General features: G+C 43.7%; 2 protein-coding genes across 2 annotated transcripts in view; one reads left to right on the top strand and one right to left on the bottom strand.

The window, feature by feature from the left end:
• Positions 1-1166: 1166 nt before the first annotated feature.
• EMC3 (ER membrane protein complex subunit 3) lies at positions 1167-5721 on the bottom strand. Its single transcript, XM_033071986.2, has 8 exons — positions 5480-5721; positions 5349-5406; positions 4484-4577; positions 3774-3878; positions 2994-3075; positions 2766-2845; positions 2087-2169; positions 1167-1414 (listed from the first exon to the last, which is right to left on the bottom strand). The coding sequence occupies exons 1-8, from the start codon at positions 5632-5634 to the stop codon at positions 1286-1288; spliced, it is 786 nt and encodes a 261-aa protein (XP_032927877.1). The 5' UTR covers positions 5635-5721; the 3' UTR covers positions 1167-1285.
• A 75-nt stretch (positions 5722-5796) lies between these two features.
• Positions 5797-27562, top strand: part of FANCD2 (FA complementation group D2) — a 35968-nt gene continuing 14202 nt past the window's right edge. The window contains exons 1-27 of the mRNA XM_033072014.1: positions 5797-5910; positions 7057-7146; positions 7305-7439; positions 8034-8101; positions 8818-8921; positions 9430-9493; positions 10277-10329; positions 11243-11321; positions 11995-12119; positions 14149-14236; positions 15186-15290; positions 15931-16031; positions 16495-16603; positions 17184-17219; positions 17601-17744; positions 17989-18123; positions 18431-18562; positions 19678-19785; positions 21620-21729; positions 22247-22307; positions 22928-23053; positions 23854-23927; positions 24029-24169; positions 24971-25071; positions 25317-25432; positions 26129-26237; positions 26764-26862. Coding sequence (XP_032927905.1) covers positions 7080-7146; positions 7305-7439; positions 8034-8101; positions 8818-8921; positions 9430-9493; positions 10277-10329; positions 11243-11321; positions 11995-12119; positions 14149-14236; positions 15186-15290; positions 15931-16031; positions 16495-16603; positions 17184-17219; positions 17601-17744; positions 17989-18123; positions 18431-18562; positions 19678-19785; positions 21620-21729; positions 22247-22307; positions 22928-23053; positions 23854-23927; positions 24029-24169; positions 24971-25071; positions 25317-25432; positions 26129-26237; positions 26764-26862 — 2590 coding nt within the window. The 5' untranslated portion in view covers positions 5797-5910; positions 7057-7079. The remainder of the gene's footprint in view (positions 5911-7056; positions 7147-7304; positions 7440-8033; positions 8102-8817; positions 8922-9429; positions 9494-10276; positions 10330-11242; positions 11322-11994; positions 12120-14148; positions 14237-15185; positions 15291-15930; positions 16032-16494; positions 16604-17183; positions 17220-17600; positions 17745-17988; positions 18124-18430; positions 18563-19677; positions 19786-21619; positions 21730-22246; positions 22308-22927; positions 23054-23853; positions 23928-24028; positions 24170-24970; positions 25072-25316; positions 25433-26128; positions 26238-26763; positions 26863-27562) is intronic.

Raw genomic sequence — 27562 nt, 5'->3', positions numbered from 1 at the left:
TTCTGTTGTATTTTCAGCTTTCATTACCTAAAACTGCTGGTTGTGGGGATGACTGGTGCTCTAGGAGTAATTTGGGCTGGGGGAGGGCAAGTCCTGCAGAGCCAGTGGGGACATGGGAGAAAATCAGCTGTTGATAGCACAGCTCTGCAGAGCTGAGGGTTCACTTTGCTCCAAGGTTGCCTTTTCTCCCTGCAGTGCTGGGTTCCTGGTACCTGGTGCTCTAGCAAAGCTGTCCTTGCTTTCTGTGGCACTGGGCAGCCTCAGGTATGGTTTCATCCTTCTTCCTGTGCAGATCCCTGAGAGGTCCTAGTCTTCATTCTTTCCATTTTCTCCAGGGGTATCAGGGCTGCCTGTGACTGTACCACTGAGGTAGAGGTCCTACAGTCTCTAATTTCCTCCTCAAGGCCACCTGTATGCACTTGTAAGAGCAGGCTGGAAAAAGCTGAGGAAGTGCAATGGGATGTGTGTGAGTCTCAGTCCTGCAGGTCAAGGTGGGCTGTGAAACCCTTGTGAGAAAGTTTGAAGTCTTCATGCCAAAATTACAGTGTAAGAGCAGAGGAGGTTGATTTCAGCTGGAGCTCCTGAGGGTTCATGAGCCTTAATATAGAACAGCAGCTGCTGAGCGCTTTGCTGTGAAGGGCTGACCTCCAAAATATGGTGACACCCATAATGGGAAGAAGGGAAAACAAAGGGGCAGCTTCCCTGTTCACTGGGAAGATGATCTGGTGAGAAAATCAGTGTCACAGTCCTGGCTCAGCTCCTGCTTTTAAAAGGATTTACAGTTTCACCCTGAGAAAAAGGTGCTCAGAATAAAGAAGGGGGGAAAAAAAAATAACAGCCAGAGTATGGAAGAGCTTCTTTTTACAAAGCATTTCTCCAGGCTGGGACTGTTCTCCCTGGGGAAGAGGTCTGAGTTCCTACAGAGGGATAAGCCAGGAACAGTTGCTCCCTGTTCTCTACAGTGCAAGGTGGGCAGCTTACAGCATTGATTATCCTCACCTGGCCCAGTAAATAACAGCCAAGCACTCTGGCAACACCCTGCTTGCAGGTGGGAGGGGCTGTGTGGGCACTCAGGTGCTTACAAATGCATTTGGGAAGGATTAAATTAATTGGAAAATAGGGTGTATGCATGTCCTTGGGCTCAAATCAAAGTGAGGGCACTGCAGTTCTGAACATGATGTTTTTCTTTTATTCTCAGCCTTGCTAAAATACATTATATAGTTTTAGATAACAGAATTCTTTTCAAATAACTTTTACAAGAAGAGACAAAAGCATACTCTCAAATTCAGAAGATGGAGGTCTGAAGTTCTTCCTTAAACATGCCTTCAAAATGGAGGTCTTTTGCCATGAGCTCTTCTTCTACATCTTCTAAGGCCCACTGATGATCTGTCAATTCTAAGGCTTCCCATTCCGTCTGCATTGACAGTGAACACAAATAGAGAGGGAAAAGCAACAAAGGATTAGTTAGACAAGAACTCCACAAAGCAGTGCTTGCTTTAAAACTGCAACAACTGCTGATTTCTGTTAAAAACTGCAGGAGCAGACCATCCCAACTTCCCATGCAGCAGGTTATGTGTGCCTAAATCTCTTCTACAGTACACAAAATCAGAAATTTTGTGTATAAACCTGGGCTGTGAAAGGCAGAGGCAAGTCTAACAAGTGCCTATGGAAAGTGCTTTAGGAGAACTTCAAGACAGTAAAATCCTGATGGATTTTCCACTGAACTGACTCGCTCACTTGATTTTCTCACCCAAGTTCCACAGGTTCCTGCTGGACTCATGCTCAGCTGCATTATTAACACAACTTTTGCAGAGCCAGTTTCTGCTTTGTAGCTACACCTCAAGGTGAAAAAACCCCAACTTTCCTTAGCAAAAGCAGAAGGTGGGACATAAATTCAGCTTTTGTACCAGCGACGACTGATCTGTCAGGTTTACTTCAGGGATTTGGGCTTTGCCAGATCCAGAGTAACTCCCACAGACTTCATAAGCTGCCAGCTCTAATTTCAGGAACAGGAATCCAGAGCAATTCCCTTACTCCAGAGAGGGAGATTCGTGCAAGCTCACACGAACAGGAACACATACTGTACCTTAAATGCTTTGTTAGTATCTGCTGGCATGGCCATTGCTGCCCCTGTCATTTGTTCTTGCATCACCCTGGACTGATCTGCAGCTACAAATAAGAAATGAGAGGTTGATTTCTGTGTTACTGAACAGCATTCCCTGGAGCATGGTGCCAGTGGGGAGGTTTTTATCAATAGATGAGAATAGATGATTGCAGCAACAGGCAGAGTGCAATGCTGCTGTGTCAGAAGGAGTCCTCTCAAGACATCTTGCTCCCACCTGCTCCATCTTAGCCAGATGTACATAAAACATGCAGGAAAATTGAGGAAAACAGTTTTCCATGTTCCTAATGCACATCTGTCCTGCCCCACATCTAACATTAAGAAATGTTTGCAATTTTCCTTAAAACCAATACTTGCTAGAAATAAAACAAATCTGAGCGCAAAACTTTTGCACACTGATTTGATGGGAAAGAAAGCCTGGGCTAACAACTATAGAAGTTTATGAGCCAGTGGCTAGTGCAGCAGATTTGGGTACTTGCTGCAGGTGATGTCAAACCTGGCCCATGGACAGTAAGTAACCACAAAAATGAGAGAGAAATTCAAGAGCTTTTTGGCTGGAAACTTAGAAGTCTTTTCCCCAGCCTCCCTCAGACAACATCCCATGGAAAGGGCAGCCAGTTCCCAAAAATGACAAGTGCCTTACCATTATCTTGGCCCAGGATGAGAGTATAAATGCTTCTGAGTCCAAACACATTCAAGAAGTACCAGGAAGCAGAGCTCACCCTGGCAAATCAAAACAAGCACAGTTGTTGTCAGTTCAAAGCTGGCTCATGACCTCATTCCAGCAGCACACACAGACCATCCAAGGGCTATTTACACATTCAACATTTTCCAAGTGGAAATTGGACCTTGCTTGAGGATGGGGGCTTACCAGGATGCATCTAAAGTGAGCAGCTCAATTCCCTGCTGCAGCATTGGCTTAAAACGCAGCGTCAGAGGAAATGGGACCTTTGCTGTAGGATAAAGGGGGAAAAAAAAAAGCCCAGTTTCACAAAGTGACACTGCACAATTGCAAAGCACAGGGTAAAGTGAGCTGGTAGTTCTTTTATTACATCTGATGTAGTGCAACATACACAATACAAATATACACAATAAAAAGTTAACTGGGATTTTTGAAAAAGCTGCGGTTCTGTATTCATTTTAATATGAAAAGATTTTCTGAAACTTAATCAGATGACCAAACCCTCACAGATATTACTTCAGTGACTGTGAAAGGGAATATCCCTTGTTAAAGAAACAGCACGTTTAACAGTATAGAAAAAAACCCCAGAATTATGAATTTAAGTATTTTGATGTGTACACTCCACACAGTAACCAATTCTCTGGACAGGTTCAGAGGAAAATCCACTGTATCAGCCTGAAGTTTAGGCAGTTTTAATAAAACAGTGGTTTTGTCACTACAGTTGTTCCCAAGTACATGATTTATTTTCTTTAAGACTATGACTAATAATCACAAAACAATTTCAATCCTTTTCAATGGGACAAGCAAATTAGTGCAGGTCATGGAGTGAAAAGCATCAGTGCCACAAGCCAAATGTGTGCTGCTTCTAATTGACTGCTTTCAGGTCAAGGAGAAAATCTCTGATGCAGCTCAGACCCTCAAGGTCATCTTCAGGAACACAACCAACCCCATGTTATTCTAGACACTTACTTGTGACAAATCCTGAAAATGTCATGTTGATCCAACCACCAATGAGGATCATAGGCAGAACATTGGTTACATTCCCTTTCATCATATCTGTCAGCATGGTAGGATCTGCAAATGATAGATGGGATGTGAGGCAGCAGCATATCTCAATAAAGAGAGGTCATTGCATGTTAGCTAATTTAATTAAGAAACTGCATGAGACAACAGTCCTATCCAGTACCTATAATTTCCCAGTGCTGACAAGACTTTGCTAAATGAGATGAGCAGCCAGTGTGGTGGTGGCTGCTGCCACAGAGGTGTTGTATTCTGTGCCATGGATGACCCCTCCCTCACCCCTGATCTCTGAACTTGCCTGACCTCTGTGAGCTGACCTGGATAGAAGACGACAACAAGCTCCTATTTTGCTGCATACAATAGTTGAATTAAAACCCTGAAAACCCTGCAGGAGCTGGAGCAAAACACTGGCAAAAGGAGACAAGAGCAGGACCCGCTCCTGGCTACCCTGAGGTCAGGTCTCCTGAGATGCTGCAAGCAGCTCAAGGCTGAAGTTGAGCAACATGAAGCAATCTAATGTTTTATGATCCAAGAGAGGGATTTCACTCCCACCCCCTCCCTCACACTGCCTGAGCTCCCTGCAAAGCTGATTCACCTTCCACCCTCAGCAGACACTGACAGGTTTTTCATCTGGCTGCAGTTAGGGTACCTTAACATACCTGTCATTGGTGAAGGAGGCACTACCTTTCTTTTTGTTTTCTTAAAAAATCCATCCTCGGGGTTATTAAAAAAATATTTCCGGGACAAGAAAGACTGAAAACAGAGAAAGACAATGCCAACACTATAAGAAGTAAAAGAACAGAAGCATTAGTTCTGGCTCAGACATTCAGACATCTCATGAGTTCTTTCACAACATACCTTCCTGGGATAGGTGCCTCACTGCCCATGTGTTCTAAAGCTCCTCATGCTTTTCTGCATCCAGAGCAGCAGATCTCTGGCTTTTTTTAATACTTAAAGTAATTATAAGAATTCTCTGAAGAGAAACCCATGTTAATTAAAAACCTTTTGGTGTTTTGTACAAATTCTTTCTGCTGGTGGAGCAGCAATACTGACACATGGAACATTTTCACCTGCCCAACTGACCCCTGGATTTCACAAAATACACATTTGGTACCAACAGAGCCAACATGAGCGATGCATTATTAGTTTAGCAAACATTTCAGCTGACATTGTATGACCACCTCGTTATCCCATGCTTGCATTACATCCCTGTGTGCTTGCTGGCACATATTAAACACGACAGTTTGGAGGCACATCTCATGTCAGCATGCAGTTAAAACATCGAGCAGTGACAGCTAACATACATATCAAGGAAAAAGACATATATAGCGCCGCTGTGTCCAAGATTCCTACGAATGTGCACTCCCGGACACTGCCCTGGCCCAGGGGTGAACCGGCATTGTCCGACCCCGCGGGCCCCTTGTGGGCGCTGCTCCTCCCGCGGCACTGCCCGGACAGAGCCCCGCGCTTTGTGCTCCCTTCCCAGCCATTCCCTTTGGAAAGCCCGACCGCGCAGCTCCGTACCTGCTTTGGAATGTATTTTCCATTTTCCCGAAGGACTCTGCTCCGGATCAGGACTTGGCTGGAAGAGAGACACGCAGCGTTAGCGGGCCGGGCGGGGGGAGCGGGGCGGGCGGGGGCGGGCGGGCCCTGACCTGTCGGACACCTGCTCCTGCGTGAGGCGCTTGTCGCTCTGGAGCAGGATGGACACGTAGTGCCGGATCATGCCCACAAAGAAGGTGATGAAGACGATGGGCAGCACCACCCATAGCCGGATGTTGGAGTCCAGCAGCAGCTCGGGCTCGCTCATCGCGGCGGTGCCGCCTCGGGCCCGGCTCCGGCCGACACCGGGCCGCCGCCGCACGCCCGCTTCCGCTTCCGCTTCCGCTGCCGGGCCCGGCCCTTCCGCCGCCGCCGGAATGGCGTCAGCGCGCGCCGCTGGCGGGAAACTCGAGCGGCAGTGGCGGGAGCGGCGTGAGGGGACAGCGAGGGGACAGTGAGGTGTCCTGTCTTACCCTCCCCGGTCCTGCCCTGTCCTGCCCGGAGGGAACAGGAGAGGACGGGAGGTGAGCTCGGCTCAGCTCAGGTGAGGTGGGCTCGGGTGAGGTGGTGAGAGCTGAGCTGAGGTGAAACGGCCCCTGAGGCACCGCCCGGCCTTTGGCAGTGGGTGCGATGGAGAGGTGCCAGCGTGACGCCTGGCTGGGCTGTGGGGATGCACCTCGCACCCAGAACAGAATCTCAGCAGCGGTGGGGCTGGGAGGGAGCTCGGGAGATGCCCCAGTGCAGCCCCTGCCGAGGCAGGGTCACCCCGAGCCGGTGACAGCCACAGCTCCGGCTGGGTGTGCAGGGAGCGAGGCTCCGCGCCTTCCCTCGGCACCTGCTCTAGGGCTCTGCCACCCGCACACTGAAGCAGATTTTGCTCATGTCGAAGTGAAGCTTCTTGTGTTTTACTTTTGGCCATTGCTCCTTATCCCGTCACTGGGCACCACTGAAGAGAGTCCAGCACCTTTCTCTTGGCAGCTGTCTTTCGGATATTTATACACCTGAAACAGCTGTGAAAGGCTCATTGCACTTTTGTGTTTTAACTGTTCCACTTCTATGGTGATATTTTAAGTAACTTATTTTTCTAGCCTCTGCTCAGGAGTTGAAATTTAGCATGAGATCCACACACATCTTTTTTGTAATAACCTTTAAGTTTTAAAGGTGAGTCAAGTGGGTTTTTTTTCTTTCTAATCGTTGCAACCCCCCCAAAAAGAGGATGGGTTAAATGGAGGTCTGTGCTGACAGAGCTCACTGGCTATGATTTGTGGTTAGGGGAATGAATGTGGTTGGGCTCATGTGAGGTTCATACTCATCTGTGAATCCTGTGTTGCTTTGTCCAGGCATGTGGCGAGGATCTGGAGTTCAGCTCAGTGGATGCAATCTGACTCCTCACAGTTGCTCACTTTAATTTGCCATTTAATTTGCCTGGTGTCAGAATGAAAAGCTAAGCCTTGTTTTAAGAGGAACTGAATTTCAGAAAAAGTTATGTATTGTGCTATTTAAATATGACAAGCTCTAAAATTTCAACCTGCACAGCAGAAAAATGTGTGATATTGGTTACCCAGGCAATCTGCCTTTGTTTGAGCACTCTCAATTTCTGTCACGTTCCCTTTTACTATTCACTAGTACATTCTAGGTCTGCTTAAAAAAGAGATGAATTAAACACTTGTCTTTTTTCTGAATTTTTTAGGCAACAACAAAGGTTTTGTTACCATGGTTTCAAAAAGGAAATCATGGAAAGTTGATGCTTCTGAAGAGAGCTGCAACACAGACTTGCCAAGTAGGTGCTTGGGTATCATCTTAGTGGGTTGGAGACCCATTAACAGAGGCAACAGCTCCCAAGCAGGGACAAGGCCAAATGGCAGTTTTGATAGTGCAGATTGTTAATGACACTGTTGATTTTTTATATATTTGATGCAACATGTCTTGTTTTCTCAGAAACTAAGAAGTCACGGATTTCTAATAAGGAAAATGCCTCTGCCTTCTGTGGATTGGAGAATGAGGGAGTCTTTGAAGAGCTCCTCAGGACATCAGGAATTGTGCTGAAGGCTGGGGAGGGACAGAATGAAATAGGTATGAGTTTAACATTTGCTCTTTCTGATTTACATCAAAACCTGCAAGGATACCTAGTACAAAGTAATGATGTGTTTTAGTTGCAGCACAAAAGTTCTTGAGCTAGCTTGTTTCAAAATTCAAGCAAACCTTCATTTGTCTTTTATTTGTTGCATACCTCTTGCTCCTGCTGAATTCAGTGCATCACCTAAACACTTTTTACCACCTCTTTGAGTGTATACCTGCTAAGTCTAAAGATTTCTGAAAGATTATTGGAGGTATATAGAAAAATATAAGACTGAATCTGTGATTACAGTACTGAATTGCAGAGGCAGGAGCTCTGAAATGGGAAAGCAAATGTGGCATTGTAGCCTTCCATTTCAGACAAGGCCTTCAGGAACTCCTATATTCAGTGTTTTCAGTGCTACTCTCAGCCCTGATTAGAGAAAGCACAAGTGCTGATTCCAGTCAGGCTTTTGCCAGCTGGACTTCTCAATAGAGCAAATGCAGAAATGTTGGTGAATGGGCTTGAGAGCTTGTACTTGGTGTAGCTGTTGTGATGTTGTATGGACAGACTGTCTCATTCTTTATTTCCTTTCTAAACTGTGTCCTTAGCTGTTGATCAAATAACTTTCCAGAAGAAGCTCTGCCTGGCCCTGGAGAAGCACCCTACTTACCCAGCTGTAAGTATTTTTGGCAGGAGCCACCTTTAAATCTGTTGCTGTGTAGGAAAAATGCAGGTGCCTCTCCCTGCTAGTCCCATACAAAAGTGTGCAACACAGTAGCTTGTCTTGGATTTCTATGGTTCAGATTTTCCAGTTCTCTCAGTGTTGCTATCCCAGCCTTTTAGTCCCACTGTTTTTCTGACCGTCAAAGTAATTTTCATTGGCATTATTATTATTATTATTATTATTATACTATTCAATAACAAAGACTCTTACAGCAGATAAATCATTTACATGGCTTTCTGGTGGAAGCTGGGTTTGGTTTTGTGTTGGGTGGGAGCTGGCAGCATTAACACTATCACAGTGTGGTGCTCCTCCCCAGACAGCAAGCCCAGGTGAAAGTCTTGAGGCCAGTGATTTGACTGCAAATGTTTTTTGGGTCCAGCCCTCATCACATTAAATGTTGCTATCTCAGCTGAAAAGGAAGAAAGGCAAAGCCAAAGTAAAATGTGAGACACTTGCTTTAGAGTTACTTTGCAGAACAATCAGTGTTTCCTTTGGAAATGGTCTAGATTAGCATTATTTATTATCCAGCATTCCTTCCATCACAGTTTCTGTCTGCACTTCCCTGGTTAGCTCTTCCTGGTTCTCATCATCCTTGCAAAATGCATCCTAAAGGACAGCAGTTGACTGGGGTGTCCCTTCAGGGTGGATAACTTCTCTCTGCTTTGCAGGTTGTGAAGGAGTTCATCAGTGGCCTGGAATCTCACATCAAGGACAGGAACCAGTTCAAGAACTGCCTCTTGCCTTGCGCTCCTGTACGGACTGAGGGGTCGAGGTAGAGAAAATGTATTTTGCCTTTCCTTTCAGTCAGAGCCAGTCTCTAGTTATGTTCTGGAACATTGACCAGAGTGCAGCTAAAGGCTCCAACTGGGGCACACCAAGGCAGGATGGCTGGTGTAGTCCATTGCTGTTTAACAGCAGGGAGTTTAGAGTGTTAAATCACAGAATTTACTGTCTGCCCATGGCACACATTGGATTCCACGGCATTTTATGGCATCAGCCAAATACTGTGAAAAAAATTTGCCAGAGCTGGTGAAGGTCAATTCCTTTTCGAGATTTTTTTTTTTTACAGGAGATACTTTCACATTTCTAGTCTTGTAGAGAGTAAGCTGGTTCAGAGCTAAAGTGCAGTTTTAAATCTTTTTGTGTTGTGTCTGTGATTACCTTGTGTTACCTTAAGTCACTGTATGTAGTTTTTTAAAAAAACAATCATAGGAAGAGCTACAGCTTGTTCTCCCAGCATGTTTTTGACACAACTTCTGGTGGAATCTTTCATCTTGCAGGAATCTGGTGCACTCATATTGTGAAAGCCTCATTAAACTGCTTCTTGGGATTAAGATCTTACAGGTATGGGCACCTTAGCTTGCTCTTTACAATGGTTTTGATTGTAGGGAATATTTTGCTTACTTAAGTAAAGGATTAATAGAACTAGAGAGGCAGTCTAGGCAGATTAATAGAACTAGAATAGAGGCAGTGGGGCTGCATCTGAAATAGTGTCCAATTTGTTATTGTAGGGACACAGAGATGCTTAGGGCCTGAGACACATGGCAGACAAGCAGAGACAGAGGGAACTGGGTTTGTTCAGTTTTAAAAGATTAAGGGAAATTTCATGGTCTTCAAATACCTGGTAGCAAGGTGTAGGGAGCACAGAGCCAGACTCTTCTCAAAGGTGAACAGGGGCAGAATGAGAGGTGATGGCTCAGGTCACCCATGGGAAATTCTGGTAAGATATAACCACTTCCACTGTGGAGAATGTTTTTTCAAGTGCTAGAGCTGGGCACTGTTTTCAAACTTATCCAAAAACGATGCTTTAGTTTTCTGTGTGATGAAGAGCAGCTCAGGGTCTGAGAAAGGTTCATTGGCCCAGAGGAATTGTACATCCTGCCCATATGCTCTGATTCTGTTGGGTTATGTGGGTAGTTTGTGCCACCCTCTGAAAAGTGGTTTTCACTTCTTAGGCTGTGTGCCTCATTTCTGACATTAGGCAAGAGATTTCTTAAACAGGAAATACTTTTATTCAGCCTTTCAAGTATTTTATTCTCTGTGTATATTTCATCTTTTCTGAAAGGTGGCAATACCACAGCACAATCAGTAAATCACCCTAACGCTGTCTTTTTCCTTTTTTTTTAGCCTGCTGTAATAACACTGTTGTTAGAAAAGATCCCCGAATTCTTTTTTGACATGTGAGTACAAACTGGCTTCTCTCTGCCTTGAAATGAAATTTTTTTTGGACAATCACCAAATAGTTTGACTAAAGTTGTTTGACTTTAACTGTTACTTCAAAGTTACTTGAATGGCAATTTGCACTGATGTGGTTTCTTTTGGTTGGGTTTTTTTTTTGTTTGGTTGGTTTTTTTGGGGGTTTTTTTTGTACCTGTGTAAAATAATCTGTGAGTTATCATGACCTTGAATTTGTGAGTCCATAAAGCAGAAGACAAATTTCTAGAAGGTGAAAGATAGAAGTGGCTGCTGGCAGAGTTTTAGGAGGCTGGGAGATGCAAACAGATCTCCTTTTAAAATTGCAAGTTGTGTTCAAACAAGGGAAATTGAAAGCGCATCTTGGTTTTGGAACACAGAACACCACAGTGGAGTGAAAGATCTCAAGATGTAACACAGGCAAGACTTGACCACTTCATCTCTTCTTCCTGTGCCCTGGGTGCCCACTACAGAGTTAGTGGGCCAGGCCAAGGGGCAGAAAGAAGCTGAGGCTGTTCCTGCTGCAGTTTTTGTTCCAGTGCTGAAGTACAGAATACAAATGCTGCCACAGGGGTGTAGTTCAAGGAATTGTCTGACTGAAGTCTTGTTTGAGAGGGTTTAACTTAGTCAAAAGGTCTGAGCTGTTCTCACCCAAGAATTCTAAAGGATCTCAGACGTAAAGTGATAAGCTGTTAATTGTGCTGTGAATTGTGCTGTGAATCTTTTGGACGTTCGTAAAAATGGATGTTGTTCCACTTGTCTCCTATTAAACTGTAAGAAGAGTGAAGTTCGTTGTATATATTAATGACCAGTTAAGAATGGGGTTAGTTGGTCTTGCTGACCAGCAGCAGAGCTTTTGAGTCTGTAGGTGTGATTGTGTGTCCTGTTCTGCTGTTCTAGTGTGGGCACCTTTGGAACAAATTTCCCCCGGCTCATCGTCAATCAGTTTAAGTGGCTTGACAAGCTCCTTGACAGCCAGGTGGGTACCAGAGGTGCAATCTCATGGAGGCTTTTTCCAAACAGCTTCTGGAATGCCTCTCAGATGGGATTAGATTGAATTATTGTGCTGATGAGAACTGATGTTGTTTTTGTATTCACATGCTGAAGGAGAGATTTGGTTTTTTTCTGTTGTGTTATGGTTGCCTTGAGTGACTTCTGAACATCTTTTACAATTTTTCTTCTTTCCTTGCTCTAAGTTGTCTTTTACATAAATTTATATCTGTGCACATGTATTCAGACAGATGACCCCATTTTAAAGCTGTTGCTGGCAGGAAGTTACAATCCCCTCTTGTTTAATTTTAACAATGTACTGGATACTTGCAAGTGTGTGGGAATTAATTCCTGCTCTGGTAGTTCTTTTCCTTTTTCCCTAAGTCAGTGAGTCTCTGTGGGTTACTCTCTACTGAAGTACTAAACACTGGGAAACTTGTGTTTCCCAGTTTCCTCTGCTCACCAAGATCATTATATCCTAGCTGTAAAATACTGTTGTTCCACAAAAGTCTATGCTCTGCTTCATGATGTCAGCAGGACAATGAGTTAAAGGACAGTTGGCATAAACTCAGGCAGATGTTGCACTGGGGGACCTTAGATGCATAATATTGTTGTTGTGCTGAGAGATTTGTGCATTTCACCAGTGCTCCTCTTGTCTGCAGGATCTGGTCAAGAAGTTAATGCACATGATTAGTGTCTCCCCAGTACCAATCCAGCATGACATTATCACCAGTTTACCTGAGATCCTGGAGGATTCCCAGCAAAGTGAGGTTGCCAGAGAGCTCAGGTATGGATGATTTGGTTGGCAGGGTTTGTTTTGTTTTATTTTTCCCCCCTTGCCCTTAGCAGAAAAGGACAAGAAGCATTAATTCAGGTTGTTCTGGGGCTGACTGAAATATTAGGGCAGTACTGTGTTCCTGTTACCTGCAACATTTGGGGAGCCCTACCACTGTCTTAGGACATTCCCTTTGTACTGTTATGCTCTTAAAGAGAGCACAGGCAATCCAGCAAACAGCATTGCATTTAGACAATGCTCCAAAACTGCTTTTATCTGAATTAAACTTTTGACTGCCTGGAGAGAGCACAGGTAGCATCCAGTTAAGTACTCATTGCTTCTGCTGGATAATCTATGATCAGTCACTGGGATATTACTACTGACAGCTTCTGACTTGTCTTGGATTCTGCTGTGGTAAGGGTTAACATGGTTTTTGTTAATTAAAAAAACCCAGACCCACAACACAGTAAATGTGTGCATGAGACAGAATGTCTGGCTATTTTGTATACTTTTCTCAAGCATGTTTGCTGATCAAAACAACTGGGGGTCCTAATATCAAGAGTTATCCTCCCAGGGAGCACTACCATAGTCTAGTCTTTACATCTGTCTTCTTTGATAATGTATTCATTTTGCACAATCATCTGAGTAGTCTAAATGTTTGTAATGCTTGTTATTGCACAGATCACTTACATTTATGCTGGTGTTAATTACCTTTTCAAACCTGCAGATTATTACTGCAAGCAGTGCATCCTGTTCCTTGTACCCTTTCAAACTGTGACTTTATTTTCATTCTCAGTTTATTGCCTCAGCTTCTAGATTAAAAAAAACCTCCACATTTTTCCTATGCTTATCAGATTCCTCAGACTTCTCTTATCTCTGTGCATTCTGAAAGCTGAGATCCAAATAGTATCAGCAAGGCAGGCTTATTTCCATATACTCAACAGCCTCTACCCATTTCTGATGCAGGAAACAACTCATTACTTCAAATGAATTAGGGAGCACAGTTACCAGGGTGCTGCAGATGAGGTGTTTTTCAACTAACAAAATTTAAGTACAGTAATTTCACGACCATAAGGCGCACCGGACTATAAGGCGCACCCGCCGGGAGTTGGCAAAATTCGCAACTTTGTAGATCAGATAAGGCGCACCGGACTATAGGGCGCACTTTTTTTTTGCAGCGAGGCTCCGCCCCCAGCTCCCTCCGCGCGGTTGCTGGCCGAGGCCCCGCCTCAACCCGGCAGCCATTGGCCCCCGGGCCCGCCTGTACCTGGCAGGGGCGGTGCCGCGGGGCCCCAGGCCCGCCTGCATCCGGCGGGGCCGGGCTATGGCCGCCACCCCTCCGTGCTGCCTCTCCGGGGCTGGGCTATGGCCGCTACCCCTCTGTGCTGCCTCTCCGGGGCCGGGCTATGGCCGCCGCCCCTCCGTGCTGCCTGCACGGGGCCGGGGTGTGCCTCTGGAGGGACGGCTCCGCCTGCACGGGGCTGGGGCGTGCCTGTGTAGGGGTGGCTCCGCCTGCACGGGGCCCGGGCGTGCCTCTGGAGGGGCGGCTCCACCTCCACAGGGCCGGGGCGTGCCCGCCCCTGCTCCGCCCCACCTCCACCTGGCAGCCATGGCCCTGCCGGCTCCCCCCGTGGCTCGCAGCTCGCACTTCCGGGTAGGCAATTTTTTGGAACTTTGTCCATCAGATAAGGCGCACCGGACTATAAGGCGCACTTCCGGGTTCCAGGGAAAATTTTAGTCAAAAGGGTGCGCCTTATAGTCGTGAAATTACTGTACATCTTTTTGTAGAGAAAGTCTGTAAGAAACTGAGATGTCAGCCAAGAATGATTACATGAATTTTGGGAAAGTTCATGAGGCTGTTACCGTGAGGAGTAATTATTTAGGGAACAAATTTTCCATAATGCCAGTGGGATATGTTGTTGTCAGTTTGAGATTTTTTTTTTGCATTGGCCACAAGAACTCCTGGAATCATACAATACACTAAAGATACATTCTTGGTTTTGTTAAGAGGACCATTTGTTTTCTTTTCCCCGTGTATCAGCTGCTTGCTGAAGCAGGGCAGGCGGCTGACAGTGCCAATCCTGGATGCCCTTTCTCGTCTGGATCTTGATGCACAACTTGTGGCTGAGGTGAGAGCTTTTACTGAGCACTTCAGCAGACCCCAATCTCTGCTTAGCAACACGAGAGCTGGAACTGTTTCTTCACGCTAAGTATTTTGCTAAATCTGACTCCTGTAGGCCTTCAAAAGTCCTGAGCTCCTGAAGTTGGAAAGAGTTCAGAAGCTAAAGCTGAATTTTGAAACGTGTGAGGGGTTCATCTAAGAGCAGGGAGAAGTTTTCTGAAGGCATACTGTAACAGCCTGGAATTTCAATTACAGCTGTTTCAGCAAATGCAGAAGTACTTTATCCTGCTGCAATATGTTTTTACTGCCTGTCTTAAATCTTCTTATTGTCAATATTTCATTTTTAAGTACAGTGACCAGACTAGACTGTTATATTCTAAGGAAAGGCAGATTGGTGATTAAATAATTAAATAGGTTTTCTCTGAAGAGTGCTGATAAAGGAGAAGAGATGATGATGTGCCTTGTGCCTTTTGGATATGTTGCATTGCTGCACTTTTTGGAGTTGTGCTTCTTATGAATAAAATAAAATCAGTTCATTTGAGTGTATAAATAGTGTTTTGCATAGTCCCAAAAGGCTGGTGCTGCATAGCAGCCTCTACATCCCTTATACATCCATGCTTTTCCCTTTTGAAAACCAATTAAAATATGATGGACCCAAGCTCTTCTTGTTGTAGAGTAATAAGGGGCAGTGGCCACAACAGGAGGCTTGGGTTGGACATTTGGAAAAACAAACTAGGGTCTGCAGCAGTGACATAAATTATCAAAGAGGTGCCAGGGATTGGAGGTTTTCTCCATCCTTCAAGACTCAGCAGAACCAAGTGAATCTGATCTAGTACTGACAATATTCCTGCTCTGAGCAGAAGGCTGGACTGAAAGTCTCCAAAGGCTCCTTCCCACTAGCATAGCCATGTTTCTGGGAAGTTTTGTCTTCTGATGGAGTGTTGCTCTCTCCTCAGGTACGACAGTCTGCCATGACCATTGTGCCTTCTGTAAAACTGGAAGATTTGCCTGTAGTAGTAAAATTCATCCTCCAAAATGTCAAGGCAGCAGATGCAGTAGAGGTACAGTATTTCTCATAATGAAGTGTGAGTTTTCCCCACTAGTGTGGGTTCTAACAGAGGGAAGTTGTTTCACACACAGAGCTGTAGGTTTTCAATGTTTTCAAGTTAAATTTTATTATTGCCAGGGATCAAAGCCAGCCTTGCTGAACTATCAAACACACTTTGTTTCATATGTTGAGGAAGCCTCAGCCTAAGCCAAATGAGGTTTGTGATCTGTCCAAACCCTTCAGGGAGGCCCCTATAAAAAAGTGTGCCTATGACATGGATGCCAGTCTGTGCTGGTACACTGCATTTGAGCAGCAGTCAGGTTGGTAAACTTGCATGTCCCAGAATTCCTGAGGCTGTCATGTATCTTGCTCAGCTGCTAAACAGAATAAAAACAGTTCACAGCAATGTAAATATATAGGTGAGAATTTCAGAGAGTAGGTCTTTTGAATGACATACAGGTGAAAAGTTTTGCTAGTTCATAGTCTAAGTTAAAAAAATGTAATTTGGACAAGATTAAATGCTTGCGAATTTTTACAAATATGAGTTTTGATTTGTAATGTTAGGGTTATTATGGGAAGTTTTATTTTCCTCAGCTTTTTCTGTTCTTCCCTCATTTGTCACAGTGATTTGTGCATGGATTTGTACTTTACAGGTGATTTCTGATCTTCGTAAGAGCTTGGATCTGTCATCTTGTGTTCTGCCCCTGCAGATTCACAGTTCCCAGAAGAAGATTAAAAGCCAAGTCCAGGCCAGGTATGGTTTACCTGATTCTCCAAGGGTAGAATGAGACAATAAAACTTCAGCTGTTCCTCTTCTGGTCTCTGGCACAGTTGGCTACGCTGTGGAAAGGCACGGACACCTTTCTTCCTTCCTGCTTGGTACTAATGCAGTACATTTGTCACTCCTTGCTGAACCAGCTTCCTCTGCCATGGATGTAGTTCCTTTTGAGCCATCTGTCTCCATGTCTGCATGGGGATAAGCAACTTCATTTACAATAATGTTGGTACCAGTTTATCTGTTTTAAGTTCCCTCCAGTATGTTTTCCATTGATTCTGCAACCTCTGTTTCCACCCTCTTGTGAAACTCCCTATCCTTTCCAGAGCATTCCCTCTGGACAGTGGCTGCTTTAAGTAACTGCTGTGAGTGCTGGACTGCCTTGCTCCTTCTGTGACAGTATTTGCAGGGACTGAGTCTCCTCCTTTCTCATGATTTGCAGTTCTTCCCTGAGCCAAGTAACCACCAGCCAGAATTGTGTGAAACTACTTTTTGATGTGATCAAGTTAGCTGTGAGATTTCAGAAAGATGTCTCTGAAGCATGGATTAAGGTAAGCTACATGCTTCAGTCCTGGTTTCCTCACTTATCTGGGCTCCTTGGTTGAGCCCAAGCCTTTCTTGTAATCAAATGTGGTAATAAAAGGCAAATGTTAGCCCTTCATTTTACTGATACAGATTTCATTCTGCAAGAGAGGCAAAATTTATACCCTTATATTGGGTCTGAGCTATGTGTAGCCTTAAGGTGCTTGAAAATGTGCTGCTAGAAATCAGTATCAGCTGGTATTAGGCTAAATCTAATTTTAAACTGCAGTGCTAAATCTAATTTTAAATTTGCAGTGTAAAACATGAGGCTGTTTCTTGTCCTCATTACTCAGTAGCTCAGTTCCTTTCTCAAGCCTGATGTTTGACAATGTCCTTGTTCAAATCCAGTTTTCAGCTTTTTTTTTAATGCCTTCTGAATTCTCTGTTGTTGGCAAGATCCAGTTTGCTGACTGTGATAGGTATTCTGCTGTAGAGGAGAGAAATCTGTGAGCAGGGTGTCACAGACTTTTGATGTCTACCTTTTTTGATTTGATTTTGGAATACAGTATTGTCCTGTAGCCTAACAGCTTGCTTGGCTTTTTCTCTCAGGCTATTGAGAACAGCACATCTGTGTCTGACCATAAGGTAATAGTTCTGCTCTGTAAGTTCTTCTCCTGGTTTCTCAAGGGCTTTCTTCATGGTTGTTGATTAAGAGATTTTTGTAGTTGGAGTAGAAACTTGCCAGTGATGTTTCATGGGTGGTTCTTTCTGGTATTGAACTTGTCCAAGTATAACAACCATCCATTTTCTTTGTAACTCTTGGTTCATCCCTTCCTAATGTTTAGGGACAGAGTTATCCTGCTTTAATTCTGTCCTGTTTGACTCATAAGATTTTATTTAGTTTGTTACTCCTGGGACTTTTTGAATTCCTTTTTTCTTCTCAGTTTAGACTTCAAGTTTTGACTTGGAGTTATCTGGACTGTTTAATATTTCAGCATAATGAGTCATGATTATTTCCTCTGAAAGGTTCTGGATCTGATAGTTTTGCTCCTAATCCATTCTACAAACACCAGGAACAGGAAGCAAACGGAGAAGGTCTTGAGGAGCAAAATCCGATTGGGCTGCATGCCAGAACAGCTGATGCAGAATGCCTTCCAAAACCATTCAACGGTCAGTGCTGATCCTGCTTTGGGACCCTCTCTTTTATCTCTCAAAGATCTTGTCAGATGATGATTTAGCCCTGTGCTGCATTATTTATACCTTTCCAGTAATGTTCATGTGCTTTTTAGTCCAGATCAGTGTCCCAAGACACATGTCCTCTATTGGAACTGGTTTTTTGGAGTTGAGTTTTCCTCAGCATTGGATATGTTGAAGACAAGCAGCAGTAATTTCTTTCATGGTGTCTGTATTTCAGGTTATCAAAGATTTCTTCCCTTCAATCCTAGCCCTTGCTCAGACATTTCTGCACTCAGCACACCCAGCTGTGGTCTCCTTTGGCTGCTGCATGTACAAACAGGCTTTTGCAGCCTTCGACTCCTACTGCCAGCAGGTACGGTGTGATGGATGGCAGCTGTTTTATTTGGGTTTGCACTTTGTTCTGGAGTGTATATCGTGATCCTTTAGGGGAACATGATTTCAGGCAGTTGGAAGCCTTTGGAGAGAGTTCTGTGCCAAAGAGTAGCCAAGGAGAAGATGGAGAGCAATCACAGCAAGACTGGTAGCAAATGACTTCAAGCACCAAGACTGCTGTGATTATCTGTACTTGATCAATATAAATATAGTTCATATGAGCAGAGCGAGGCAGACATTTTTCTGTTGATATTTCACTGTGATTCTTTTGGTGGCTTTTTCCTCAGGAGGTTGTGACTGCTTTGGTGACTCATGTGTGCAGTGGAAGTGATTCAGAACTGGACATTTCTCTGGACGTGCTCACGGATTTGGTGGTGCTGCACACATCCCAACTGATGCGCTATGCCACCTTTGTGAAGGTATTTATGGGTTTATAGTAGAGATTTTGGGTCCCTTACACCACTTTGCCTCAGGTCAAGAACAGGCCAGTACCTCTCCAAAATAGAGGTATTGGAAAAATGTGTACCTGTAAAGCTTTTCTGTCTGGAGAAAGGCAGTGGTCAGGCTGCTGTCAAAGTGTGAGCTGTAAGATAGGACTGTATGTTTTTTTGATGGGGGAACTTGAGATAGACAATTCCCTTTGGCTGGAAAATGCTTAAATTGCAGGCATGGAATCGTGCCTACAATGGAAGGAAAATGCTGTCTTTATTTACATGAGCTATTTCAAAACTTGGCAAAAACCTGCCCCTTTGCACATTCTGTCTATTGAAAGGCTGACAGTAGTTTTAGCCAGTGTTTGAATGGTAATACAAAATTGCTTGCTGAGATGAGAAAAGAACATATCCTAAAATTTAAAAGAAGAAAGTACTCAGTGGGGATTAAAAAATGGACTACTGAGTTCTAAGAGTAAGCAGGATCAGACCTGCCCAGTTGCCTGTTTCCAAAAGTAGTAAAAGTGGAGATTGAGGGAAGAGCTAAACAGCAAGGCAAGCATGTAATAGGCATGTACCTTGCCTTGAACACCCCTCATCTGTGGTGGTTTGTAGCTTAAGGACAGCTTGTATTTAAGAGCCCTTGAAGATGGTGGATGTGGGTATTCCTGCACCTCTCTGATATTTTGGTGCTCCCTGTGATTTAATTATACATTGTGGGAAAGCTGTATACTTTTTGCTGTTTTGTTTGTTGATTGTTAAATGAAAATTACCTACTTAATTACTTCTTTGTCAAATACTTTGAATCCTGTGACCAAACCTGTGATAAAAAATAGACAGCTGTCACTTGTCCTGAGCACTCCCAAAATGCTTATGGTAGCAAAATTATTCTTCCTGTTCAACCTCTGATAAAATGAATTCCCATAATTGAGGGCACAGCAATAGTCTGGCACTTGTGTTTGTTTAATTTGAGTGTAGTTTTTTCATGCTTTTGCAAAAAAGGTAAAGTTAATTATCTTCCCTGAGGTTGATGATTAGTGTGTTTTTGAGAATATGGAAAGGGATTCTTGGTATTCTGAACTAGTTTGTGGCTTCTCTTACAGACCATTTTGGACTCTACACAGAAACTGAATCCATGCCAGATCCGGAAGCTTTTCTACATCCTCAGCACTTTAGCATTCAGCCAGAAGCAAGAAGGGAGCTACATTCAGGTAAGCAGAGACACAACAGAAAGTTGTTCAGGCTGTGCCTTGGTTATTCTGCTAGGTTAACTAAATACTGGCATCATCTATTGATGTCAGGATATCCTTGAACTTAAAATTCTCTTCTCCCCAAGTGTCAGCTTGTGGGTCTGACTTTCCATCCTGATATCAAGGGTTTATCACAGTGATTGTGCTTGTCATTTTTCCCAGAAAGGTCCCCTTCTGCACATCTAAGAAAGGCAGAGTTGTTAGACTCTGTTAGTTGTTATTTGTTGTTGGAAGGGTACTGATGATAGTCAAAGTGGGACTGTCACCAGCATGGTGTCATGTTGATTGCTGCTTTGTCGAGCTGAGCCTTGAAGGCTTGCAGAAGTGTAAATTCAGCAGCCTCCTTGAGCAGCTCTGTTTCTCTATCACTTGGAAGCCTTCAGAAAGTACAGTTCAGCTTCTTCCCTGAGATATTTGTATTGATTCAACCACTTAAATTCTGCACATCAGAGACAAGAAAGAATCTCTTATTAGAAGAACTGAATTTAACAGAGCAGAGTACTCTGCTGTGAAGTGGTAGACTTCATACCTCTTGTACCTCTGGTTAAAACATGAGAAGCTGCCAAACTTGATTTGTGTAAATCCAGCTTCGTCTTGCACAGGATACTTTGTGTGACTCAGTTGCAGCATAACAGTAGTGGCATTGGATACCTTTGTCTGGATTTCTGAATCCTTGAGCAGAGCAGATAAAGAAATAATTCAGAGATATTTATTTCACAACAGAGATGTCAGGGTTTAAAATTTTCCCATTCCTAAAGTTCAGCTCTTAGAAATTAGGACTATGTCTTTCTTTGAGTCCCTGTGTAGTTTGTAGTTGTAGATATGTTTGCACATGCTAACTTGAGACTATAAAGGAAAACTGCTCTTCCTCTCCTCCTGATTGGTCTGTGGCATGTCTATAGTAATTTTGTCCTTCCCACTCACCATGTTAAATTGGAGTTCTTCACTGCCAAAATTCCCAGTTGTATGGCAGGCTTAGCTCCTTTCTGAACTAGTTTCCTCAGAGATTTCCCCACCTCCCACCCTGAGTCTTGCATGTGACTTGTGAAAATTGCCTTGGCAACACACAATGTGACTTTGCAGCCCTGGAGGACATTCCATCAGAATGTTCTGCCTGTCACCCTCAGAAATTGTGAAAAGAAGGGGAGGAGTGTCTAAATTTATTTTGAGCTGAGAGTTTGTAACTGTAGAGATCCAAGGTTGGCAGTTTGACTTTTATCCTCACTGATACCAAAGACTCCAAGAGTAGGTCAGCAAAGAAATCACTATCCTGAGAGCCAGCTTCCTCTTTGCCTTCTCTAAGTGTTCTTCTAATCAGATGCCTCTAAGCATGAAGATCTCTGCAGGTAGATCAGGCATTTTTCCTTGCACTGCACAGTTTGTCTTTGGACCTTCACCACAAACTGCTCTGTCCCTCAGCCTCCTGAAGTTGGCAATGTTTTGAAGTGCAGCTCTGCAGCTGCTGTTTGGGTGTGACAGGCTACAAAACCATCTGCTGATTTTTTAACATACTCTTCTATTAATTATAGTTGAAACCTGGACCAACCACATGTTCTGTGTAGTAGTTAGAGCAAATTCAAGCCAAATCACTTTTAAGGCTGTTTACGATCTTACTTGGAGTTGGGACCAGTATTTTCATAACAAATGAAACATCAGAATTCCTAAAGCAAAGCTCTAATCCTAATAAACCATCCCTCTGTAGCCCTTGGAGATGACATTAAGTGAAGATGCCAATAGAGCTGTGAGTGGGGCACACAAGTACCTCTGTGGTGACATGGTCTGTGTCTCTTTTCAGGATGATATGCACATGGTGATCAGGAAATGGCTCTCCAGCACGGTTCCCAACCACAAACAAATGGGGATTATTGGTGCTGTTTCCATGATAGGCAGTGTGGCATTAAAAAGGTGAGAGAAAACGTAGCAAAGATGAATTTAACATGGCTTTCTGTTCAGGCCTGGAGTGGAACAAAGACAGGAGGGCACTGCCTTTGAGTTCATGCACATCTTGGGCAAATCCAGGAACTTAAAACTCTCTTCTGCATGCTGTGGTGTTTAGTATTCCAGCCAGTGCAGTGCTGCTCACCTGCTACTGGTCTCAAAAGCATCCCAAATTCCTTGTTAGTACCTGTTTGTGATCCCTTGACCACACCACATGACCTGTTGCTTGGAAAAAAATTGATCACTGGTGGACTGATTAGATAGCTTCTGACTCTAGGCTAAATAACCTGAGGTGCCCTGTGTTTGAATCCAGGGAAATCTAAAAGAGAAGTCCCAAACAGCACCATGTCTTTTCCTAATGTGTTCCAAAGAAATCTTTTTCATGTGTAATTCTCTGATTTCTGGAGAGAGAACCTTGTATGTGTTGGGTTTTGCTGTCTCTTCAGTCTTGTGCCGCAACAGCAAGGTTATCAATTGCTTCCAGGAATGAAGGAGATGCTGCTTCACAGGAGAGACCAGAGCTGAACAGTGAGTGTGAGGGGCAGGTGAGTACCAAGAATGGGGCAGTGCAGGACACAGGGAGGATATGGTCAGCAAGGAGGGGTGACTGGAAATGCAGTCTTAACTGAAGTACTGTGTGAGTCTGGGAGTTAGATTTCCTGAGCCTGAGATTCATTAAAAAATGGTTTTGGAGAAACAAAGGTGCCTGCTGGTGTTGCCTCTGCTACATCAGAGCAAGCAGCACTACAGCCATTTAGTGAAAGTCTTCTGTCCAGTTGTTATTGAAATACAAAGGAAAGAAGCAGGACAATCTCCTTCAGTGAGCCAGTGGTGACCATGGCCATTCTCTCAGCTTTGGCAGCTGTGCCTTTCAGGCCATCCAGAGAAAATATTTCTGCTGCACAGGATTGGCCTAGCAGCCTTTTTCCTTGGTTTCTGTTAAAGAGCACTTTTCTCTGGCGTTCTGTTTAAGGGTGATTGTGTGTTATTTCATGGCAGAGGACACTAAAAGGCCCATGTTCCTTCTTAAATCTGTGTCTTTCAAGAATATTCACTATGGGTTGTTACTCTAGTGATGAAGCTTTGAATATGCCTCACAATAAATTAATATAAAAAAGACTGAAGGTAAAAGCTTGAATTGGATCCATGTTTTCTCTCCTTTCAGCTGTCTACCCTGCTGGACCTTGTGGGCTTTTGCTGTGAGCAAACACCAGAGGTCTTGGCTCTGTACTACGATGAATTTGCCAGTTTGATTGAGAAGCAGAAGGGCAATTTGGACTTACACCTCCTGGTATGTTGCAGAGCAATTTGAACTTAATCACTTACATGAATTCTTCTGAAAAAAATGATGTTTTTCAAACATTGGCAAGATAGAGTCAATTTGAGGATTTCACTCCAGTCTGGGAACTTGTTTTGTTCTGTGAGAGATTGGTTATGTGCAAAATTCCCATTCAGCTCTCTTGGCTTTTTTTGATTGTGGCAGATTCCTCATTGTGCTTTAACAACTTAATTTTTTGTGAAATTCTACATGGCAATGGTGAAACCTTTTAAAGGAAATTAAGTGACATTTCAGAGCATGCTGTTCCTATTCATAGACAAAAGTAGAATCTGAAAGAACTTCAAACTTGGTATTGAAATTGGTTTCTGGGTCAGACTGTTAAGACTATCTGATCCCTAAGATCTTGGAAGAGCCACAGTCATTAATGGTAATAAATAAATAAATGGTATTTATGGTGATAGGAAGAGGTTTGTGAAGGCTGCTGGACAGCTCTTTCTTCCTGCTGGGAACTCCTTTTACATGTGAGCTGCTTTCCTCTTCCAGAGACCTGCTCTGCCTCTCTGCATCTCTGGAACTTACAGTCAAGTCCACATCCAAAGAGCAGGGAAGAAATTGGTTGTGCACACTTAGCAATGTTTCCTGGCTGTGTCTCTAAAGGCAGCCCTTGACTGTCCTTGCAGGCCATGGGGTTTCATTACTATGACAGTTCCAGGATACTTTTGCTTGGCCTTATCTTCTGCATCTTCCACTGCTGCTGCTGGAGCTTTCTTCATTGAGCCCCTTTGCTGAACAAGTTTTTTTTCTCTTTATAGGACGAGTTTGGGAAGAGTTTGGTGGAGGATTTTCCCAGTGACTTCGTGGTGGATCTCAGCCCCACAGTGCATGGGTAATCACAAATAAAGTGCTAATCACAAATAAAGCATTGGTGATGTTTCTGTCACTGAGAACTGAGATTGCCAACAGGACCTTGTCTGTCTTTCCTTGCAGTTCATTCTTGTTCCCAGTGAAGTCCTTGTACAATCTGGATGAAGATCAAAGTCAGGAAGCAATTGCCATTAACCTCTTGCCACTGATGTCACAGAGTGAGCTTGGCAGTGTCACCACTGGAGCGAGTAACCAAAGTAAAAGGTATTTGTGGGATGGCTGTAAAGGGAAAGGTGATCTGTTTAGGTGATCTTGGGTGAGTCATGATGGTATTCAGTGCTAAACCCACAAACATGCACCCAAAAATGAAATTCAACTGAAAAATCAGGGCATTGCCTTTGGCAAATAGAACAGGAAGCCTGTAAGATATAAAAAACTCTAAGTAAAAAGGAGGACACGAAAGTTAAAAGAATCATAAGAGCCATAGACTTGCTAAGGTTATAAAAGGCTCTCTTTTTTATTTGCACCTTCACATTGTTTGTAATTTATTGTCATGAGATTTTGTTGAGATTTTAGTTGTTCTTTAAAAACAACACGATCATTTTAAAATGAGAGAAGATAGAGCTACTTTGCATGCCTCTGTGGAAAAATGTTAATTTTCATTACTCAGAATTGGAGCAGTGGCACACTGTGAAACACTGAAGGAGGTATCTTCACTGCTTATAACTGTTGTGCACAATTTCTTGCAGTACCTTATGAATTACTCAACTTTGATTTCCATCAGAAGTAAATTTGACCCCATTTTTTGTTCATTGCAACCCTTTTGTTCCTTTTTCTGCCCTTACATGCTTTTCCAGAAAACTGGTAATTACCATTTATTAATTTGTGGGAGTTTGTTTCTAACACACATGGTGCTTTTCTGCTTTGTGTTGCTGAGACTTACAAGAGGCAAAATAGAAGGCATAGGCAAGGTGGCCTGGGAAGGACATAGGACATAATGGAAAAGTGATGGGCATTCTGGAGATATATAAAACATAAGAGCTACTCCATTTCTTTTTTCCCCAGGGCAGTGTCACCCATGTGTCTGTCCCCCTGTTTCCGGTTGCTGAGGCTCTACACTGCAGAGCAAAACAGTGGAAGCCTGGAGGAGATTGATGCCTTACTAGGTATGGGAAATGGACTTTTTATAGAGCCTGTTCCTGCCTTGCTCCTGTGCCAGATCTGCCCAGATTTCCTCCAGCTGCAGGAGGAGTTGTGCATTTTGTGAGGAGGCTGAGGTGCTCTGTGTGGGGATGGAGTGGCTGATGGGCCTTTCTCCAAACAGCCACTGGAACTGAGGCTTTTGGTCTATGCAAAGACCAAAGCATAGGTGGCACACAGTCCAACCTATACTTTCCTTGCTCTGTGCCAGGTTGTCCCCTGTACCTGACTGACCTGGAGGTTGAAGGCAAGCTGGATTCTCTATCCAAGCAGGAGCGTGAATTTCTGTGCTCACTCCTGTTCTATGCTCTCAACTGGTTTCGTGAAGTGAGTAGAGCTTTGTCTGCAGGTTCTGGAGTGGAGGGATGAGGGAAGCCTAGGAGAGTAGAGGTTGGTCAGTAAGAGAGAGGAAGCTGGAGGGGATGAAATACTGTGGTCTTTTACTGTAGTCTTTGTTACCTAACAGGAAAGATTGTGCTCCACTTTCAGATTGGCTGTAGAATTTCCTTTCTTGGGGGATGCTCTGTACTCTCTGTTCTATACCTCTGTGAGCTAACAGAAAAGCAGATTTGGAAAATGTATTGCCTAACATCAATGGTCAGTGGGATTTTTTTCCTGCTGGGGTTATTCTGATAACATGAGAATGGCAGATTTGGTGCAATTCCACATTCCCTCTCAGTCCTCCTACTCTTCTCCCAGGACTGCCTCTTTCCTGGCAGATCTGGGCAAGGGGTCTTCAGAACTACAGGTAGGACAGAACCTGACAATGTGCTGTCAGCTAAGTCCTCTTGTTCAATTAATATTTTATCTATAGGTGTTGTCCTATTGCTTTTTATAGATTGCACCAGTTGTATCCATATTCTTGTGGACTTCTAAAGACCTTTGTTCATGCACTCTGAACCTGGTCACACCAGCCCCTTGTGCTGTGTGTGTATTTATTCTTGAGAATATTATTCAGAAAAGAAAAAGTAGCAAAGTGGGTACAAATGTCTCTAATTCAGTGAGCTTGGTTTGTATCTCTAGGTTGTAAATGCCTTCTGCCAGCAACAGGATCCTGAGATGAAGGGGAAAGTTTTAACTAGATTACAGAACATCACAGAGCTGCAGAATGTGCTGGGAAAATGCTTGGCAGGTGAGTATGAAATATTTGTACATTCTGGGCCTGTACCAGCTGTGAAGTGAAAGTTGTTGCCTCAAATATCAATGGAAGAAGCAAAAGGTAAAACACACTGCAATTTTACAGTGGCAGTTTTATAGTTTTAAAAATTTATGTGTGGACAGCTATAATTATCAATTTGTCCAAATCCAAACTGCTCTTCTTAATCACTTCCTCAGTGAGGAGCACACAAATTACACACTCTAGAGTCACAAGCACACAAACTTTTGCAGATCCCCCAAGTATTTACACACACATTTGTCCATCTCCCAGTAGCTTGCCCAGATCCCAGAGACTCTAATCTGCTCCATTGCTCCCCTGCTCACTGCTATTCCAGCTCATTGCTCATCAGCAGATACACATCCTCTGACACTTATCTCACGGACTCCACACTTTCACCAGCACAGTGAAATTTATGATACTTCCTTTAGATATGTATCTGGCCTGTGTGTTGTCATTCAGGAGCTGAATTGACCCTATTTCTACATTTTGTCTCTTCCAGCAACCCCTGGCTATGTCCCACCACCAGCTACTTTTGACTCTGAGGCCCTGGAGGCCATACCATCCATTAATGCTACTGGTCCAACCAGAAAAAGGAGCGGTAAGGAAAATTTAAAATGCTTAATCAAACAGATGTGGTGGAGGTTGACTGGCAGATCACACTGCAGCCTTTGCACTTGTATGTGCCTAAAGCACTAAATTCTTGGCAAAGTCTATCTAGTGGGAAATTTTACCTCATCAACTCCTGTTGCAACTCAAGTGGAGATGGGAGAATATCCTGCACCAAACAGGTGTTGGATAGTCTGTCTCCTTGGGAAAGCTGATGCATAGCATGTAACAGTGAGGATCTAAGGCTTTCATTGGTTGCTTTCAACAGTTGCTTTCACCTGCCAAAGTACTTTCTGCATCAGTAAGTTCTGTCTGATGGGTTTGTGGCATCTGGTTCTGAATCTGGCTTGAATCAAATGGCTTGAGCTGTGTTGCAAACCCCTGAGGTTTAGGTTGTAGCTAACCAAGGTCCTAGGAACCTTGTCATGGCTCTGCTTCACAAGGAAATCTTTCCTTCATCCTTTCCCATTGCTAGCTCCCATAGAGAAGACACAGAACTTGCCTCTCAGTTTTCAAGCTGAATCAGATTTGCTTTGTTCTTCATGTCTCTGGTTCTGTTTCTAGCTTAGACTTATTTCTAGTTTACATTAGCATTTCCTGGGAACATATCTGTCTTAAGCCAAAGTGGACAAAAATTTACATTCCCTTCAATGAGAAAAACTGGAGGAGGCCACAGATCAGAATGTCTTTCC

Source organism: Catharus ustulatus, chromosome 13 (assembly GCF_009819885.2).
Source record: "Catharus ustulatus isolate bCatUst1 chromosome 13, bCatUst1.pri.v2, whole genome shotgun sequence".
In the NCBI taxonomy this organism is placed as follows: Eukaryota; Metazoa; Chordata; class Aves; order Passeriformes; family Turdidae; genus Catharus; species Catharus ustulatus.
The sequence above is the reverse complement of the archived record's forward strand: the minus strand, read 5'-3'. Positions and strand labels throughout refer to the sequence as shown.